At 37.2% G+C, this 22,561-nt stretch overlaps 1 protein-coding gene across 1 annotated transcript in view; it reads left to right on the forward strand.

The window, feature by feature from the left end:
• LOC136864147 (pleckstrin homology domain-containing family D member 1) overlaps positions 1-22,561 on the forward strand; it is a 315,900-nt gene that overhangs the window by 108,711 nt on the left and 184,628 nt on the right. The window contains exon 4 of the mRNA XM_067140786.2: positions 19,019-19,110. Coding sequence (XP_066996887.2) covers positions 19,019-19,110 — 92 coding nt within the window. The remainder of the gene's footprint in view (positions 1-19,018; positions 19,111-22,561) is intronic.

Raw genomic sequence — 22,561 nt, forward strand, 5'->3', positions numbered from 1 at the left:
ACCCATACTATTGCAAGAAATGAAATTCATCGTTTCTAATCCTGTATTGACTATAGTATCTATACTGTATTAAGATATAAAATCAATACTACACATTATAGTATAGATTATTTAATTAAACATTCATGGTGTGTGTTACTGTAGTCACGTCCTAGTTCATGAACTATGGGCAACGGGTGAGTGGCCTAGTAAGTGATCCTGAGAGTCAGGATACCAGTTGCTATGGAATGGGAGTGGGCATCTCAGACATATTCTGAGTCATGGCCCTCCCTGTGCTCAGGCGGCTAGGGCTATACAATCTACCGGTGGTCCATAACCCGTCAGAGGAGAGATCCTCACTTGGACTATGTGTAACTAGGGTAGCATCCTGCTTCATGAATTTACCAAGCTCAGAACATTTTAAGCATGCCTGGGACCTATGGGAGTAACAGAGTCCCACTCCCATTTGACAGGCGAGGGACTCCTTGGAAACAACTTGGTGAACAAAATGGAATTCGATGGGAAACTATCAATATTAATGGGGCTTATGGAAGAAAGAAAGTAGAACTGGATGTGCTAGGAGTAAGTGATATTCGGGTAAGGGGAGATAACGAGGAAGAGATAGGAGATTATAAAGTGTACTTGACGGGTGTTAGAAAGGGAAGGGCAGAGTATGGGGTAGGGCTGTTTATCAGGAATACCATTGCACGCAACATAGTTTCTTTTAGACACACAAATGAGAGAATGATGTGGGTAGATTTGGCAGTTGGAGGAATTAGGACGAGAATTGTCTCAGTGTATTTACCATATGAGGGTGCATATGAGGATGAAGTTGACAAGTTTTATGAAGCATTGAGTGACATCGTGGTCAGGGTCAACAGCAAGGATAGAATAGTGCTAATGGGCGATTTCAGTGCGAGAGTTGTAAATAGAACTACAGGATACGAAAGGGTGATTGGCAAATATGGGGAAGATATGGAAGCTAACCGGAATGGGAAGTGTTTGCTGGACTTCTGTGCTAGTATCGGTTTAGCAGTTACGAATATATTCTTCAAGCATAAGGCTATTCACTGCTACACATGGGAGGCTAGGGGTACCAGATCCATAATAGACTATATCTTAACAGACTTTAAATTCAGGAAATCTGTGAGGAATGTACGAGTTTTCCGGGGATTTCTCGATGATACAGACCACTATCTGATCTGTAGTGAACTAAGTATCTCTAGGCCTAGGCTAGAGAAAGGGAAATCTATCTGCAAACGAATAAGGGTAGAAAATCTCCAGGACGAGGAAATTAGACAGAAGTACATGGATATGATTAGTGAGAAGTTTCGAACAGTAGGTAGTAAGCAGGTTCAGGATATAGAAAGTGAATGGGTGGCATACAGGGATGCTGTAGTAGAAACAGCAAGGGAATGCCTAGGAACAACTGTGTGTAAAGATGGGAAAAGGCGAACATCTTGGTGGAATGATGAAGTGAGAGCAGCTTGTAAACGTAAAAAGAAGGGTTATCACAACTGGCTCCAAACAAGGGCTGAGGCAGACAAGGATTTGTACGTAGATGAAAGAAACAGAGCGAAACAAATAGTTGTTGAATCCAAAAAGAAGTTGTGTTAAGATTTTGGTAATAACATGGAAAGGCTAAGTCAGGCAACGGGGAAACCTTTCTGGACAGTAATAAAGAATCTTAGGAAGGGAGGGAAAAAGGAAATGAACAGTGTTTTGAGTAATTCAGGTGAACTCATAATAGATCCCAGGGAATCAGTGGAGAGGTGGAAGGAATATTTTGAACATCATCTCAGCATAAAAGTAAATCTTCCCGGTGGTGTTGCGACGGCCAAGCTCATGGGGAGGAGGAAAATGATGTTGGTGAAATTACGCTTGAGGAAGTGGAAAGGATGGTAAATAGACTCCATTGTCATAAAGCAGCAGGAATAGATGAAATTAGAGTTGAAATGATGAAGTATAGTGGGAAGGCAGGGATGAAATGGCTTCATAGAGTAGTAAGATTGGCATGGAGTGTTGGTAAGATACCTTCAGATTGGACAAAAGCAGTAATTGCTCCCATCTATAAGCAAGGGAACAGGAAGGATTGCAACAACTATCGAGGTATCTCATTGATTAGTATACCAGGCAAAGTACTCAATGGCATCTTGGAAGGGAGGGTGCGATCAGTAGTTGAGAGGACCACAAAGGGGCTGTCGGGATCAGATATTCAGTATGTGCCGGGTAATTGAGAAATGCTATGAGAAGAATAGGTAGTTGTGTTTATGTTTCGTAGAACTAGAGAAAGCATATGACAGGGTACCGAGGGAAAAGATGTTCGCCATACTGGGGGACTATGGAATTAAATGTAGATTATTAAAATCAATAAAAGGCATTTATTTTGACAATTGGGCTTCAGTGAGAATTGATGGTGGAATGAGCTCTTGGTTCAGGGTACTTACAGGGGTTAGACAGGGCTGTAATCTTTCACCTTTTGTTGTTCGTAGTTTGCATGGATCATCTGCTGAGAGGTATCAAATGGCAGGGAGGGATTCAGTTAGGTGGAAAGGTAGTAAGCAGTTTGGCCTATGCTGACGACTTGGTCTTGATGGCAGATTGTGCTGAAAGCCTGCAGTCTATTATCTTGGAATTTGAAAATAAGTGCAATGAATATGGTATGAAAATTAGCCTCTCAAAGACCAAATTGATGTCAGTAGGTAAGAAATTCAACAGAATTGAATGTTAGATTGGTGATACGAAGCTAGAACAGGTCGATATTTTCAAGTATTTAGGTTGTGTGTTCTCCCAGGATGGTAATATAAAGTGAGATTGAATCAAGATGTAGTGAAGCTAATGCAGTGAGCTTGCAGTTGCGATCAACAGTATTCTGTAAGAAGGAAGTCGGCTCCCAGACGAAACTATCTTTACATCGGTCTGTTTTCAGACCAACTTTGCTTTACAGCAGTGAAACCTTGGTGGACTCGGGATATCTTATTCATAAGTTAGAAGTAACAGACGTGAAAGTAGCAAGAATGATTGTTGGTACAAACAGGTGGGAACAATGGCAGGAGGTTTCTCGAAATGAGGAGATAAAGGCTACTTTAGGAATGAACTCTATGGATGAAGTTGTACGCGTAAACTGGCTTCGGTGGTGGGGTCATGTGAGGTGAGTGGAGGAGGATAGCTTGCCTAGGAGAATAATGGACTCCGTTATGGAGGGTAAGAGAAGTAGAGGGAGACCAGGACGACGATCTTTAGACTCAGTTTCTAGCGATTTAAAGATAAGAGGTATAGAACTAAATGAGGCCACAGCACTAGTTGCAGATATACAATTGTGGTGACGTTTAGTAAATTCACAGAGGCTTGCAGACTGAACGCTGAAAGGCATAACAGTCTTCAATGATAATGTATGTATGTATGTATGTATATTTTAGGAGTGTAGATGTTTTGGCTCAATTGAGGCATCATCAGCACTGTTAAGACATCAAAATTGAGTGTAACTCATTAGTAATTCAGTTGATGAATCTGATGTTAGCAACAAGAGTAATATTTCATTTAACATTTCATACGTTTAACAGATGTGATGAGAGATGAAATTATTACAGTCCCTGGAAAATCTTCAATGTCCACTTTTCCAGATGAGAATATTTATAGAAATTCTCAGTTTTCATCTAAAAGTTACTCAGCATAGGGAGAACATAATTTATGATAGCTTGTCTAGACAAGGATTACCAAAGCCCTTTAGTGTTTTCCATGACAGCTTTTCATCAGGAGTTTTTCAGACTGTATAGGATTCAGTTTAACTTGCTCAGAGTATTATAGTATAAAATAATTTTGTGGAAAATTGTATGTTTTAATTGCTGAATCTTCATCTTCCATATAATCTCAGGCTATGTCGCTGAGAATCACAACATAGGTTAAAAAGTCTTCTGACCAATGCGGCCATAGATCACCATGTTCAGAATGGAGACAGCTTTATTGTGGGCTCTTTGAAGTAACTTTGTTTTGCACAAGAATCAGGGTTTAGTTTCTGTAGTAGTTTGAAAATTGTTGGTCTGTGTATTTGGTATTTTTCTAGATATTATGGAATTATTTTATCATCATGATTCTCTAACCATGTGAGAGAGGTATAAGAAGTAGTCCACCGTCTCCAAGTTCATTACCTGTTTCCTGGTATACAACGTGAATGTATACAGTATTGTACAAATATATAGCCTTATATTGAAGAAGAACAAGGATGATATGATGATGATGATGATGATGATGATGATATTTTAAGGATCTAAACATCAAAATCATTGGCCCCAAAAGCAAGTAGAAACAAAGACATCCCTATACACCTCATGAAGATCCATATAATAGAGGAATGTAAAAGTTTCCATTGTTTTTAATCTCGGTGTGCTGGGCTGAGAGAAACCTCGTTTGGAGGAAGGAAGTACCAGTGAAGTGTAAGGAGGTGATATATTGCCCAATACTGACATATACAGCAGAGACCTGTTCACTGACAAGAAGACAGGAGAATAAAATCCGGGCCAGTGGAATGAAATTTTTAAGATGTATGATATGAAAGATTAGAAAGTATAGAGTAAGAAATGAGGATGCCAGGAAAGAAATTGGAGTGGAAAAGCTTTTTTACAGAATGGAGAAGGATAAACTTAGATGGTTTGGACATGTTAAGAGGATGGAAGAGAGAAGGATGCCAAATTAGATGGTGACCCATATAGAAGGAGGGAGGCCAAGAGGGAGACCCAGGTGATTGAAAATGATTAACATTAGTATAATTAGAAGAAACCTGGATTGGAGCACAGTTAAGTAGAACATGGTGGTTGAGTAGAGGAATATGGAAAGGTGCCATAAATTTCCCAACCCGGTGCAAGCTGGACAAGGGAAATAATGGATGATAATATGCTGGGCTGAGTAGCTCAGACAGTAGAGCACTGCCTATCTGACTCCAAGTTGGCAGGTTCGATTCTGGCTCAGTCCAGTGGTGCTTCAATATGCCAGCCTCATGTCGGTAGATTTACCGGCACGTAAAAGAACTACTGTGGGACAAAATGCCAGCACACACTTTGGCATCTCTGAAAACTGTAAAAGCAATAAAATTATTTATTAACCTCAGTGTTAAATGGGATAGACTAGTTAGTTCTGAGCCCAGCTTCCTTTGCCCCAAGTAATTAACATGGTACTCATCTGTCATATGCTGAATAAACCCCAGGGCTACGTAGATTTCTCACCTTCTTGATGGGGAATCAAATCCATGAGCTTCCAGATGAACATTTACCATCTCACATAGAAGTATTACTCATTATTTATTTAATCTCTGGAAATGGACTTATTTTGATCAGCAGTTATATTAATATATATATATATCGACATGTGTTTCATTAATGTGTTTTTTATTTATAGACAAGAAAGTAGGAAAAGTATGATATATATGTAATTTAATTCATAATGCCTTGAAATACAAGGATGTAGAAGTGTACAGAATTGTAATTATTTGGACCTAGAATTGTGTCATCAGCTTCAGGATGGGAAATTTAAGAACTACCTCACTATGTTACTGGAAGGAAAATTAGTGTGTACCGATTAGTATTGTGTACCTTATTATGCCCCTTTGCAGTGCCTTGGGTTTTTGGGAAGAAAAGTGAACAGAAGTTAATATCAGATTAGGTACTATCAATATCAAATTCAGACTTAGATCTCACAACATTAGAGCTTTCCACCCTTATCGGGAACTTGAGGTGATATGTTAGGCACTCTTACATAGGATGTGATCAGCTAACTACCTTGTGACAATAAGACAATAAGAATAGTTACCTAGTACTAACTTAATGAAGAATAGTGGTGTACAAAATGTTTAATAAGTTGTTAACTCTTACCTTTGTTTTCATAACATACTTTCCCCATTTATATCAAAATATTCAGTGCACTGGATGAGAGACTGTACCCAGGCATGCCCAGTTATTAACCGAATTTAACTAGTGGGGTCATCGTAGGGGAAACACGTTCTGAGCAAGTAACGCCTTGCAGCAGGGTGAAATAACAGTTACAAGGAAACAAATCTTACTGATTTAAAAAGAAAACTGAAATTTATTGCACTAAGGCATTTACACTTAAAATTTTACAAAATTATACAAATGCTGACCGACTTTGGTGGCTGACCACATGGCAGTTATTTATGCTTAACTAGGACGAGAAAACTTTTAATCTCATGTCCGTGACACACCATGGTGAGACCCTATCCTGTGCCTGTGTTCTCACCCGGAAACTATTTAAATCTACTGATTTACAGTAACGGAGTAGGTCGCTAAAACTGATGTTGTCACATAATCCCTTGTATAAATATAATGGATGTAAATGTAGCAATGGCTTTTCAGTCTGTCAAACACATAGCAAATACAATGTAAATTAAAACACTAAAAGCATATCTGTAAAACACACACTAACATACAAAGAATGACATGTTTCGTTCTACAAGAACATCCTCAGATTCTATCAAATCACTTAAAATAAGCTTATATATGTACAGTATTGTTTACGTAGCGTAAACTTGTCAATGATAGAGAGATAAGTGATAACATGAAACAGTAATGACAAAAAATAAATTATATACAATTATAATATAGTGAAAAACTTACGAATTTATCTAGACTGCCGATGTTAAGTCTGTTGTCACCAAACACTATTTCAGGACTGTGGTCATGGAAAGTTTGTGGTGAGCCAAGCTGTGCGTGGAGAGGGGAGGGCAGGACAGGGAGGAGCCTAGTAGATCGATGTGGAGCTCTCATATTGGATGATAAATTCGGGTAGACTATAGAGTGGAGGGGTGGGAGATGTAGGGCGGAGCGGCTGGAGCGCTGTGGAACTTTCCATCAACATTGGAGGGGGGGGGGGAGAGATGTTATTGACCTATTTCATGTTAATTGTACCTGTATGTAATATGGATGAATGTAATTATTATAATTTTTTTTTATTATTTATAATAGGTGAATGAAGTACGGAACGGTATTATTATAAATATTATTATTATGAAAAAAGCAATTCACCTTCCGTCAACATTGGAGAAGGGAGAGAAGTTATTGACCTTTTCCATGCGAATGTACCTTTATGTAATATGGATGAATGCAAATTAATAATTTTTAGTTGAATAAAGTAAGGGAAGTTATTATTATTATTATTATTATTATTATTATTATTATTATTATTATTATTATTTACGATAGAAGCAATTTAAGGAGTAGGTGTTGTCAGATATTATGCGAGTAGAGCAAATAGGAGGGGAATTATTTAAATGTGTATTATTATTATTATCATTATTATGATGATTATTATTATTATTAATATTATTATTTACGATAGAAGCAATTTAAGGAGTAGGTGATGTTAGATATTATGTGAGTAGAGCGAATAGGGGGGAATTATTTAAATGTGTATGCTCATTCAGGTTATTGGCATTAGTATTTTTTGCGACGTAAATTTCTATTGCTTCTTTTATATTCAAAGATTTACTTTTATTTTCGAAGTGTAAAATTTTTAGATCAGTGTTGATGTCTGTGAAATGGTGTGAACAGTCGTAGATGTGCTCCCCGAAGGCTGAATGCCGATTATATCTGATCGCGTTTTTGTGTTCTTTGTATCTTGTATGGAAATTACGTTTTGTTTGACCTATGTATGTGGCGTTGCAGTTAGGTTCTTGGCACTTGAGTTCATACACTCCTGACTTTGAGAAAGGGTACTTTTTGTTTAAGTTGCACCTGCTGAAGTGTCTCTGTAGTGTGTTATTCGTTCGAAAAGCTACTTTTAAACCTTGTTTCTTGAAAATGTTAGCTACTTTGTATGTGTTATTGTTAACATAGTTGAGAACCACGTAGTTTTCTTTGTCGTGTGCGGTGCTTTCCCAGCGACTTTTCTTATGTTTATTTAAAAGTTTATCCACTGTGCCTGGAGGATGGTTGTTTTCTTTCGCGATTTGTTTAATTATTTGCATTTCTTCATTGAAATCTGAAATAAATATAATGGATCACACACTGAATTGGTGGATTTGACCATGAGCAGAAAAATAAATTCATAAACGCAACACACAATAATTACATTCAAAGGTAAAATAAACAATTGCTGAAAGATGTTGCCATTGTGTGTGTAATAATGGGATAATCAAGCCTGCTATCAATGAGTAGAATCTCGACTATAAACCAGGCATGACCAATGGTCACTGAAATGTTACACCACTGATACTGACATCAGTCACGACACTGAAAAAATAAAATAGCAACATCAAGTGACCAAGGAATAATGTCAACATAGTATTCATGAGCATGTCAGCATCGAACATCACTACCACAAGAATAATAAAGCCTCTACAACATGCAAAAACAAAATCACAATACACACAATCACTGCAGTATGAAATAATCACTGTGACAATCAGGCGTTCTTGAATGATAATGGTGGACATAAGTGAGACGCACCAAATAAGATGGGCAAGAATACTTCGAAGACAATCCTTGGTAGCATAAAATAATTTAGTCAGAATATCCTTGACTGCATGCAAGTATCACAAGGGAATCCTATACTCTACATTATTCTGTACCCAAATATCACTCATAAATTACTAGCCTAATCCATCTAGGTGCTAATACAACATGAGCTACAGCAATTCAAAATGGACATTAGCCTTCTAATAATTCCTAACATCTACAAAGGCTTGTCAAAATTCCACTAAATCACGTTCACAGTACCCATTGACTTTATTTGAAGACACCTGTTCCACTTTGATGGTGCTTTAATTATCTCACTCTAACAAAATCATGCACACATAATTTACGATGGTGCCTTATTAAAACTTCCCTACTGAAATGACACATATTAGAATGACAGTATTAACTGACTTGATATTAAACAGATATTGACATTAAGGGGAGTGGGAAACCCCTATCTTGACAGTGTTAATTTGACAGATATCCCATTATAGCTGGAACAATTAAGGTTAAAGTTTTGACATTTTACCACTGATAATTACAATCTTCCCCTTGGTACTGGACTAGAAAGAAGTGGATTGACTGAACAGTTGTACATTTATTAATTTTTTAAAATGTTCCAAATTTTAACAACAAGTCATTAAAAATTGCTCTAAATTAGAAACCAACCAAGGGAAATACTGTACTTGTTTCTAGTTCAGTAGCTGCATTAATGCATAAAATAACTATCTGAATAAAATGATCTCCTTAGGTTGTAATGGGTCAGATATTTGGGAAAAAAAAAAAAAATAGTGGTTTCCCATTTTCACACCAGGAAAATGCTGGGGCTGTACCTTAATAAAGGCCACGGCCACTTCCAACTCCTAGCCCTTTCCTATCCCACAATCACTAGCAAAAAAAAAAAAAAAAAAAAAAACAGCTAACAAGCAGACAATATTAAATTATATATGTTTAAATACATAATCAATAAATTTTGAAAATTGAAAAGTGCAGCATTTTTTTTTATAAAATATGAATTTTAGTGGTTTTTCAAAATAGCAACTGCAAGTTAGCAAATACATCTTAAGTTCAAAACATGCTCTCTCAAAAGCAGGACAGTTGAACAGAATGTGTTCTACAGTTTGAATGTATTCAGTGCAGAAGCACAGTGAGCCATTTTGTGTTGGAATTTTGAATCGCTCGAAGTAAGCATTGAATTTACTATGACCTGATAGCACTTGAGTTAAATGAAAGATGCACACTATATATTTACATCCCAGCCTACTATATACATTTGAAAAAAAAACAAGTCTTTTGTTACTGAGCCATTTTTGCTTGCTAACCACAGTTCATTCCAACGAGAGAGCATTTCATCCTTTACGGTTCTTTTGACAAAAGAAATTGGGCATTTAGTATAACTCTCTGGCAAGTTAGAATTACAAGCTTCTTTGGCCAATTGGTCAGCTCTTTCGTTCCCTTTTATGGCGGAATGACCTCGCACCCAGCCGTAACATATATGATTATTGTACTTTGATATATTCTCTCTCACTTGTACTGCGAAATTGTGTAAGTTAAATTTATCTTTTATGGAGTTCAGCACCGCTTGTGAGTCACTGAGTATAGTCGCACACGTATTTTTGTTTATGCACCACTCGACTGCTTTCAATATTGCAAGCAGCTCGGCTTGAAACACAGAACAGTATTCCTTTAATTTTATTTTCTCAGAATGGACTTTGTCTTCACCCTCATATACCACGAAGGTGCAGCCCAGTAGTGTTCTGTTGCTGGAAATGCGAGAACCATTTGTGTATATTGAATGGCTGTGATCTCTGGTACATGGGTGGTCAAATACAGAGCTCGTATAATCTGCTGGATGTCCGGCGGCAGTATGATGTACAGAAAGTTCAAGTTCCATTCCTTCCAAATCCCGCGGATGTATTCTGTTCTTACAGTCGACAGAAGTTGACATGCTGAGTCCTTTGAGATGCAGAGGTTCTACACCAGAAATAATAAGGGCAGCGTCAATCGATATTGTACGGTAAGCGCGTGTGATGCGTAATACGAAACTTCTTTGAATTTGAGACAATTTTTGTTGCGCTCATTTTTTATGTAGAACATGTTCGAAAGCAGTGACACAATAAAGCACCATTGGTTCAACAGCTCCACGATATATAATCTTCAAAATTCTCATTTTCAGTCCCCAGGTGGGTCGTGCTACCATTGTCAGGCTTGTATACAATTTAGCTGCTTTGGTTTCCAAATGTTGAAAGTGCGGTCTAAATAAAAATAAAAGTTTGCTGTCTAAAATTATTCCTAGATATGTTATGCTGTCTGCAGTATCTAATTTTTGGCTGTCTAGTTTAACCACCAGTGTCTCAAATTTCCTTTTCTTGGTGACTAGCATAGCAACAGTCTTAGATGCATTGAATTACGGTGTGCAGTTTAAGCTTTCTTCACAACCATTCCACACTTTTTACTTATCAACCCATGTTTCTCATACAACCTCATTTTTTCCATTACAGATTAGAACTTCATTGACGGTTTCCACTAGATTACTGAAATTTACTACGCATCTGTCTTCTACCTAACACAGCTTCTCATATTTTTATATGCGGCCCTTCCGACCCCTCTATAATAAGGCAAAACACCAGCCAACATTATGAAACAATAATGAAGAAAGGGACCGCTAGATTGAGAAGATATTAAGAATGCTGCTATTTCTGAAGCCTTAAATTTAAGGTGTTTTTTCTCCTTATCACAGGCTTTTCGCCTGCAGGTTAATTCAGGCTTGGTTTCTCTCAAAATGTTTGCTCCCGCTCTCCTCCTGACCATTTTGATGTGATGGGTTTCCACAGGATTTTGACAACGATTTCAAACTGTTTTGTCGTTTTTATAAACTAATAATTTGTAAACTATGAGGTCCACAACCCCACCATGTGCTACTATTATTCATTTCCATCTGCATCATTTGTTTTCTCATTCCCTTGTTTCTTAGGTTAACGCAGTTTTTAGTATCAATTATTATTTCAAATTAACACCTGTTTCACTGAATTTTGTCGCAATAAGTTGTTTTGCTCTGCATATTGATGTAAATATTGTATATTTGTGCTATTTTGTTTCCGTCTAGGCTCTCTTTTGTTTGTTTTTTCATTTACGCTTTCATTATGTTTTTTAGCATTTTTTCAACTCATATTATGTAAATAATATACCAACCCCCCCTAATTTTTTCACTGAAGATGGCTCAAACGAGCCGAAACATGTCTGAACTTGTTTACTCCGTCTAATGACGGAATATATGATGTATTGAATAGGAGGATACTTTCATTTTTCGCCATTGTAAAGTGAAAACCGTCAATACGGAATGATTCTAATATCTTGTAATAATATCACTGAGCTCACGCCTCATGGAGATTACAACCTTAAAACACAGTTGAAACAGTTGGCTGTTAACAGCATGTCACTCACAACATGTGGTCACAAGTATACTCCTGTTAAACCATAATTCCAACTATACAGTAACTCTCTCTACCATCACCACCACCTCTTTATACAGGGTGATTAATTTAAAAGTTCAGAGCAGAGTGCCGAGGATTAGGCATGCTGGGAAGCGGAGACGGCGAGCGCAGTGCCCGCAATGACAAGCAGGCATAGTCAGCTCAATGAAGCGGCATGATTACGCCTATAGAAACTAAATGAAAATGAACTCACTGGCTACATAGATGCTCTGGACAAATAAGTAAATGAATAAACAAATAAATCAACTAGGAAATTAAACTGAACTCAACAGCAATAAATAAATAAATAAATAAATAAATAAATAAATAAATAAATAAATAAATAAATAAATAAATAAATAAATCAACTAGGAAATTTAACTGAACTCGCCAGTATTTACAGACGATGCTGAAAATGATCTCCTTCAGCTGCAATGAAAGCTTCACATCTTGTAATGAGATTTTGAAACACATTTTGTAGTTCATGGACTCTGATAGAACGCACAATGTTCCTAATTTCAATTTTTAATTCTTCTGTAGTTTGAGGATTATTCCTGTAAACTTCTCCTTTATGATTTCTCCATAGATAAAAATCACATGTACTTAAATCAGGCAAACGAGGGGGCCATAAGCCTTTACTGATGATCTGATCATCATCAAACATCTCCCGCAACCGTCGCATAGAGCTACACACCGTATGGGCCATTGTACTATCCTGCTGGAAATAGCCATACCTTTTGTCTTCTTCAGTCAGTTCAGCAAAAAGTGGCTGCAGAATGTTGTGAATATAACGGTCAGAAGTAATCGTGTCCTGAAAGAGTATTGGCCCGAAAATTCGTTGGGCATGATAGCGCACCACACACCCACCTTCACATCGTACAGAGGTCTCGGCTGTAAAATGTGTGGGTTGTCTGTATCCCAGATTTTATTGTTCTGTGAATTGACATATCCACTCGAATGAAACCAGGCATCATCGCTCATAAAAAGAAAGTTCAGGTTCACAATACCATCGTGGACACTATTCATTAGCCAATTGCAAAATCGTATTCTTGCATTAAAATCTTTAGGCAGTATGTTATGGACTGAATGAGTCTGATAAGATCGTAAACGTAACAATTTTGTTGCATTATGTTCTGAAGAAGGTGAAATACCACTTTCCTGAGCTACTCTCCGAAGCGACTTATGTGGACTGACCTGGAGTCCTGCCTGTATATCTTCTAACTTCTCCCGTGTGAGAGCTGTTCTCCTTCGCTTCTTTTTCTTATTGATTATGGAACCAGTACTGAGCCACTTGTGAACGAGCTGATGACACGTAACGATTTGATGGTACTGTCGCACCGGGAAATTATCTACGGAATTTTCGAAGGCACCATTTAACTGGTTTCTTCTTCTTGTGCAAATAACACTCAACCAAAAATATTCTTTGCTTTATAGTGTATTTAACCATCATGATAATAACCTCACAACACACCTTAAAAGTCCAATAGTTTCTAGCAAACTGAGGGACAGAGTGCTAAACAGCTGCGCGATGACAGTGAACACTTCTTATCTCGCCAGTGTTGACACAAGCCATATAGCTCTCGCTCGGGAATTCCCATGGCATGCGAGCAGAAGTCTGAACTCTTAAATTATTCTCCCTGTATATGTGCCTGGCCAGGCTTATAGAAATATTCATTTTCTCGTAAATTCTAGAGTGCTTAAGGCGCAGATATAATGTACAGAATGTTCTACCGAGTTCTCGTCTACCCAGTACCATTCTGGATGTTACATTGTGTTTCACAATTCTGTAGTGGATTACAGATGATTAATACAGGTAATAATAAATTATATACAGGTTCTTACATTAACTAAACTCATATAAATATCTATATACAGCAAGTGTTTCATGGCATAATCTCACTAGTAATGCAATCGTAAACTAATAACAATACTAATATGTGGTGTACATCACAAGTAATAATAATAATCATCCGAGCTTGGTACTTGCATTATTTACCTATGGGTGAGAGAATATTGTTTTCAAGTTATACCAGTTTATCACACTTGCGTCAACCCGACAAAATTAGTTAGAACTTAGCCATAGATCGCTCCACAGAGATCCATTTCTCTGCCATCTGTTAGAGTAAAATGGAACATACAAAATGACATGTAGATAGCCTAGATAGCATCATATCAAATTGCCTCTATGCAGTAGTCGAGGCTGTATGGTTATGGTGGTGGTGGTGGTGGTGGTGGTGGTGGTTGTTGTTGTACCTATCCAAAGCCTCAAGTCTATTTAAGCATCCACATTCTCAATACCAGGACTGGAATTTCTATGTAAATACATATTTCTTATCTCATTAGCTACTTCTTTTTAAAACTGTAGTGTCTTCAGTCTGCTCAAACTAATTTTGAATAAATTTATAAACTACCTGAAAAATAAAACATATGGTAACAGAAATATACCTGTAAAAGAAACAACTTAATTAAAATAGAATGGCATGTTTAAGTTCTTGAAAGAACATCATCAGATTTTATCAAATCACAGTGAAAAATATTTAGAAATATGTAAACATTTATGTTTATATCTGTTTAAATCCTTAAAAAACTTGAAATTTGAAATATTATTATTTATTTGGGATTATACTTATATTCCTGATTTGATTGAGCAAAGTATGAATTGAATGAAAGTGTATCTTGTAAGACATTGTGTTTATTGATAAATGATAACCTACTAAAAACATCTGGAGTGACCAAGATGCTAAGTAAATTCCAGAGAATTTTCTACAGATAAGAATGTCCTAACCCACATTCCAGACCTGTAAGTCAGAGTAACCACCTGCGATACTCATTCAGCACTAATGTAAAAAGTGTGAAATGCTGTTTGGTGAAATTCCATATTCTTTTTTTGTTAGAGGTCTTCTGACATCCTGTAAATGTGTCTGTAGAATAGCAGTCTGTTTTTCTTAATTGATACTGTGATTGGTTGTATCTTGATGTATACCTCGTCATTAGATTTTAGTTATACCTGCCCATTGACCCATGTGTTACCTAGGACCTGCCTTAATATCCTGCGTTCCCTTTATTCCATATGAGTGACTTGTTGCTGTCTTCTCATGGTCAAGTTTTCTGATCATATAATCCCTCTGTTTTAACAACTCTGTTGTAGTGTCTGAACTTGGCTCCTATACTCATTGCCCTCTTGTTGTATGTACTGTATTTACTCATGTATTAGACCCCCTCACTTTTCGAGATGAAGAAAATGAAAAAATAAAACTAGCATACAAGACCCCCTCAACGTAATTCATCAAAGAACGATGAATCCGCTTTGAAGCAGCTACAAGCCTTATGCAGCTCTGATGACATCACACGAATTTGTGAATAGTTTCGTCCGTACAACTCACGCAATGAAAACACGTGTTGAAGTCGTGCAGTACATGTATATTTCGTAGTTAAGAAATGTCTGCCTCCGTAGCGTAGGCCTACTGCAGGTCTGATGACGTTGCACAAATTGGTGAACAGTTTTGTGTCTGACCCGTGCATTGCAACCACGCATCGGCCATGTATATATGTCTGTGTTTTGCAGTTAAGAATGTCCGCCAGCGTAATGGTTAGCACAATTAGCTGCCGTTCTCGGGAGCCTGAGTTCGATTCCCTGTACCGTGTTGCCAGAGATTTACGAATAGCAGGAAGGTTGATTTGCAGTAAGAATGGTACATGCAACTCCCTTTCACTGGGAGCCTGTCTAAAAAAGAGCTGCACCACCTCGGTATGAGGAAACTGGTTTACTTTAGTTAAGAAATATTCACGGTTGTTGCTAGGCCTATTAATGTAGGCAGGCGAGATCATTAACAAAGTGATCGTTTAATATCTCATAACTCGGGCCAATATAGGGTTTTTTGGGAGAGAAGTAAGTTTAAATCGTGATAAAAACAATCCAATAACAATTGCTTTACTCGCCAATGTACCTAGCAAATAATAATAATATTAATTTTTTTATGTCCCCACTTACTTTCAACAATTTTTGGAGATGCCAAACAAAACATACTAGGGTATGTGTTAATAAAAAATGGGAGACAACGAACGTACGAAATTAAACATTATGATAATAAAATGCATTACTGACACACCTGTAGATATCCATAAAAGCAGCAAACTTTCCTGTTATTTATTTCTATTCTTTCCATCATGGAACTTCTGGCACCATTCGGGCGATACCATACCTAACCTAAACAATGCGGTCTCTTATCTCATTTACGGCTGTTTAGGTAAATCCTGATATGATAAATGTAGAGAAGTAAGCACGAAATATACTTAAAAGTGAGTGTCTGACTTTCAACAGCTGCAGTTATCAAAAGAATGCTTCCAGTCACTATGTGTTACATTCGGAAATACAACTCGTAACACCTTATTATAATAGAGAAATAAAGAGACTAAGAAGGAGGTGCGGACTGGAAAGAAATAGAGTTAGAAATGGCTGTGGAAGTAAGGAGAAATTGAAGGAACTTACAAAAAAATTGAATCTAGCAATGAAGGCAGCTAGGGATAACATGATGGCAAGCATAATTGGCAGTCATACAAATTTTAGTTAAAAATGGAAGGGTATGTATAGGTATTTTAAGGCAGAAACAGATTCCAAGAAGGACATTCCAGGAATAATTAATGAACAAGGGGAGTGTGTATGTGAGAATCTTCAAAAGGCAGAAGTATTCAGTCAGCAATATGTAAAGATTGTTGGTTACAAGGATAATGTCCAGATAGAGGAGGAGACTAAGGCTAACGAAGTATTAAAATTTACATATGATAACAATGACATTTACAATAATATACAAAAGTTGAAAACTAGAAAAGCGGCTGGAATTGATAAGATTTCTGGGGATATACTAAAGACAATGGGTTGGGATATAGTACCATATCTGAAATACTTATTTGATTATTGTTTGGTCGGAGGAGCTATACCAGATGAATGGAGAGTTGCTATAGTAGCCCCTGTGTATAAAGGAAAGAGTGATAGACATAAAGCTGAAAATTACAGGCCAGTAAGTTTGACATGCATTGTTTGTAAGCTTTGGGAAGGCATTCTTTCTGATTATATTAGACATGTTTGTGAAATTAATAATTGGTTTGATAGAAGACAGTTCGATTTTAGGAAAGGTTATTCCACTGAAGCTCAACTTGTAGATATTCCAGCAAGATATAGCAGATATCTTGGATACAGGAGGACAAATGGACTGTATCGCGATTGACATGTCTAAAGCATTTGATAGGGTGGATCATGGGAGACTACTGGCAAAAATGAGTGCAATTTGACTAGACAAAAGAGTTACTGAATGGGTTGCTATACTTCTAGAAAATAGATCTCAAAGAATTAGAGTAGGTGAAGCTTTATCTGAACCAGTAATAATTAAGATGGGAATTCCTCAAGGCAGTATTATCGGACCTTTATGTTTTCTTATATATATAAATGATATGAGTAAAGAAGTGGAATCAGAGGTAAGGCTTTTTGCGGATGATGTTATTCTCTATAGAGTAATAAATAAATTACAAGATTGTGAGCAACTGCAACGTGACCTCGATAATGTTGTGAGATGGACAGCAGGCAGTGGTATGTTGATAAACGGGGTTAAAAGTCAGGTTGTGAGTTTCACAAATAGGAAAAGTCATCTCGGTTTTAATTACTGCGTTGATGGGGTGAACGTTCCTTTTGGTAATCATTGTAAGTATCTAGGTGTTAATATAAGGAAAGATCTTCATTGGGGTGATAACATAAATATGATTCTTAATAATGGGTACAAATCTCTGCACATGGTTATGAGAGTATTCAGGGGTTGTAGTAGGGATGTAAAGGAGAAGGCATATAAGTCTCTGGTAAGACCCCAACCAGAGTATGGTTCCAGTGTATGGGACCCGCACCAAGATCACCTGATTCAAGAACTGGAAAAAATCCAAAGAGAAGCAGCTCGATTTGTTCTGGGTGATTTCCGACAAAAGAGTAGTGTTACAAAAATTTTGAAAAGTTTGGGCTGGGAAGAATTGGGAGAAAGAAGAAGAGCTGCTCAATTAACTGGTATGTGATGTAGATGTTGATTCCCATAGGGAACCTAAAATATTTGTCCTGAATGAGTAAATTTATAATACCAATATAATGGTCCGTTATTGGACATTATAAATTTTCCAGCTAACTCATTCTTAGTTGCCTGCGTTTCGCCCTCGTGTGCCAAGTTAGGCTTGTTAGTTGGGACTTAGCACACCACCCAAGACGCAAGGCTAGTGCATACCGTAGAGGCCACTGCATAGGCTATTTGAAGCCAGCAGCAGTGCCATTGCACTATGAGAGCTATGTCTCATTTCCAAAAATAGATGCCTGCCTGGCCATCAAATGATGTAGATGTTGATTCCCATAGGGAACCTAAAATATTTGTCCTGAATGAGTAAATTTATAATACCAATATAATGGTCCATTATTGGACATTATAAATTTTCCAGCTAACTCATTCTTGGTTGCCTGCGTTTCGTCCTCGTGTGCTAAGTTAGGCTCGTCAGTTGGGACTTAGCACACCACCCAAGACGCAAGGCTTTTAACATTTAGAAATACTGCCTTCCAATGAAAATAGCCAGTATAACTCAAATACATTCATAGGTTTTGTTAAAGAACAGTGTAGAATGTTTACATGTACAAATTATAGCTCTTTATGGCCTAGAAGTCATGTGTTCACTGCACAAAATTTGAGGTTATGACATATTGAACCCCCTTTACTTTTTTTGGCTGTAAAATTGGGGGGAAAGGGGGCCTAATACGTGAGTAAATACGGTATACTTTGCGAGATGGTATACCCGGTCTATCTTCCGTATCTTGACGTTAATATTCTTTACATTATTTTCACATATTTTGTTTTTTAAATGTGTTCATATTTTGACATTTTTTAGCCCATATATTTATATGTACATATTTTATTACCTATAAATCCTAGCCCCTGCTCATTACTGTAGATTCAAGAACAAGGATTATGAGAACACTCACCACATACCCCAAATTTATATGCAAAATTTTATTGGGTTCAATAGTTTTAAATTTAATGCTTATTTCCAAGGAAACTTCTGACATTACTTTATTTTATTTTCTAGAACATGGGAAAATTCTCGAATGGGAGAATCAATAATACGGGATCTAGAGTCCCAAGGACTACAGTTGAACAAAGAGAAGCAATCTTATGTGGGTAAGCATCTGATTTCTTAATTTTTTTTTTAAATTATGAATATTAAGGATTTCACTTGTCGGACTCATTGGCTGAATGGTCAGCCTTGAGACATTTGGTTCAGAGGGTCTCGGGTTCTATTCCCGGCCGGGTCAGGGATTTTAATCACAACTGATTAATTCTTCCAGCCGAGGGACTGGGTGTTTGTGTTTGTCCCAACACTTTCCTTTTCATATTCAGACAACACACTATACTACCAACCACCACAGAAACATGCAATAGTGATTACATCCCTCCATATAGGGGCCGAATCACATGTGTGACACAGTTCGCACCTGGAAAAGTGGTAGAAAAAAAAAACCATAAGACTAGACATAAGACACAATTAGCATATATCAACACAAGATTGCAAATTCTTCACATCAGCCCTAAAGGACACTCTAGAACAATATGAAATATACCCACATTATACCTCAAACAAACATCCTTAACAGGCAGACACAATTCAGATCACACATACTCTATGATCACATCATACAAAACTGCCTTTCTAATCATAATGTTGGTAATGAACACAAGGCATCTAGTGTTTCAGTCCCTGCTGTCAGTTTTTGAGGACAGCTGATCAAGATTGGTTGAAAGTACACCAGTGTATACTGGGTGTATCAAAATTAAGTTATCAAACTTCTAGGATTGATAGCAGAAGCAAAAGCAGATATTTTATCAATGAGTTGACCATGCAGTTTGGGTCACATAGCTGTGATTTCGTGTTTGGGAAATAAAGGGTTCAAACCCCACAGTTGACAGCCCTTAAGAGGGTTTTCGGTGGTTTCCCATTTTCACACCAGAAAATGCTGGGCCTATACCTTAATTAAGGCTACAGACGCTTCTTCCCGGTCCTAGCTCTGCCCTATCCCATCGTTGCCGTACTGTCTGAGTTGGTGTGACGTAAAACCAATAGAAAAAAGCTCATTCTGAAACACGTTTATTATTAAATAATCATAGGTCAGAAATTAATAGTTGAAGAAGCTCATTTTGAGGTGGTTGAGAATTAAACTGTTACATTTCAATTTAATTGTGATCCTTAAAAAAAACTGTTCAAAAGTGAGTCTTCCTTTGCTTCAATACACGCTCTGCAACGACGGGCCATTGCCTGTCATACACCTTCAAAGACCCCCGGCATATGCTGTAGAGAGTACACAATTGCAAGCACCTGAGGGACGAGCTCTTTCTCAATTCAGTTGAAGTCTCATACACTCTCTTGCTCTGCTCTAAAATTTCCTTTCCTGTTGTCACAGCACAGATAATATTGTCAGTCAATATTTGTTTCAGACCCATGAGTATTATCAAATAACACTAGTTTCAGTCTCTTCCATTATCCTTAGAAGTTGACAGTATTGAATTTTGATACAGCCTGTAGGAAGGTTTTGTATGTTGTGTTCTCAGCTCAAAGGCTGGTTTGATTCTCAACAGCTCCACCATCAGCTGTTACGGATGGTCTATGCATCACTGAAGAGGCATACGAGGGAAATGAGGAGTGAGTTAGTTTCCCATTGCCTTGCTCACTGAGCCAGAAATTTTTATTGCATATCAGTCTGCCAAACCCACTGAAATGCATGCACCAACTGACCATATGTGCGACATTTTTATACCTTTCATAACAGGGACTGGCTGCATAAAGAACGGCATTACTAGCATTGTTCATACCTCAGTCACTTTCATATTGTCAAAAACAAGGATGAGGCTGAGAGAGGTCAGTGAAAGTAACAAATTTGCTCTAGGCCCTACCAGAAGACATAGTGAATTGTAAATGTGGGTCTTGTCAGCAAAGAAAGGCAGGAATGTGGTAACACACCAAAGGATAACCACAATGAAAGATCAGTATTGAAAGAGGATAATGGTATCTGGTGTCCTGGCATGTAGATGAAGGGGCTTTAAAGTGAGCGACATGATCATAACCAAGGAAAATAAATAAATAAAAAATAAATAAATATTTATTTCTGAAGTACACTGATGGCCAAAAGTTTCCAGACAAGCATTGAACTGTTAAATAATGGGACAGAGATTAAAAGAAAACAACATACCTATGCAAGATATTGACAAATATATATTACAAAACTAATAGTTGGGCCGATGACCTTCGATGTTAGGCCCCTTTAAACAACAAGCATCAAACTTATATTTTACAATAAAACTATGTTTTTACGTTACATCTGAGCAAGAAATAAACAGTATGTACACATTTACTCCCACGGATCACCAGAACACATCAAACTCTCTTCTCATCAGAAAAACCCCACTTTGCTGCAAGTACACTTTTAACTATTCTTGGTATTCTCAGAATAAGTTTTTCTAACACTGATGCAGGTATGCTTTGCCAGACATTCTGCGAGAGACCCACAGCTTTTCCGATGAAGAAGGGCACACTTTTCAGACTTGCCGATCCAACTCCTCCCACAGCAGCTCAATTGAATTTAAGTCCGGGGATTGACGGGAGCCATTCCATTAAAGACAATTGCCCAGAGTTTTTTTTGTTTTGGAGATAATTCATGCAATAGCAAGACGTGTGTCTGGGGTCATTGTTTTGTTGGAGGACAAACCTACGTTGCTGCCCAGACCGAAGAGCATAACGAGATAAGATGGAATTTTAGGTGTTTTTGTCCAGTGTTCCTTGAATTCAGTGCATTCTACCAACTCCACTGAATGTGAAAGAACCCCAAAACCATCACAGAGCCCCTCCACATTTCACAGTAGGATGTATTTTTTCCAATGCTGAACGTCGAACATAAACCTTCAAAATTTGGTTACATTAATATATTGTGTCATTAAACAATCATTAAACATATTCGTGCCGGTACATATGTTTCATTGTAAAATATTAGTAACATATTTCATTTATGTTTTTAATTAAATATTTAATATATTTTCTTTAATTAAATAGTTTTTCACTTGTAAAGTGATGTGTATTGATTGTTTGGACCAAACCCTAACATTGTTTCTTAGTTTTAACTGTATCAATACGGATCTATATGATGAAGTTAGTAAATTGTACTAAGGGGTATGTTCCGAGCTGTGAGTGGAGGGATGACGTGGAATGATATTATGAGATGAATAAATTTGAGTGGTATTTTTAAATGTAGGAAAGGTCACAATATGAAGGTAAAGTTGGAATACAAGAGAACAAATTGGTGCAAATATTCGCTTATAGGTAGGGAAGTCAGGGATTACAATAATTTACCAAGGGAGAAGTTCAAAAAATTTCCAAATTCTTTGCTATCATTTAGGAAAAGGCTGGGAAAACAGTAGATGAGAAATCTGCCACCTGGGCAACTGCCCTAAATGCAGATCAGTGTTGATTGATTGATTGATTGATTGATTGATTGATTGATTGATTGATTGATTGATTGATTGATTGATTGATTGATTGATTGATTGATTGATTGATTGATTGAAGATAACTTATTTCAGCCTT

The sequence above is a fragment of the Anabrus simplex genome, chromosome 2 (genome assembly GCF_040414725.1).
Source record: "Anabrus simplex isolate iqAnaSimp1 chromosome 2, ASM4041472v1, whole genome shotgun sequence".
Classification (NCBI taxonomy): domain Eukaryota; kingdom Metazoa; phylum Arthropoda; class Insecta; order Orthoptera; family Tettigoniidae; genus Anabrus; species Anabrus simplex.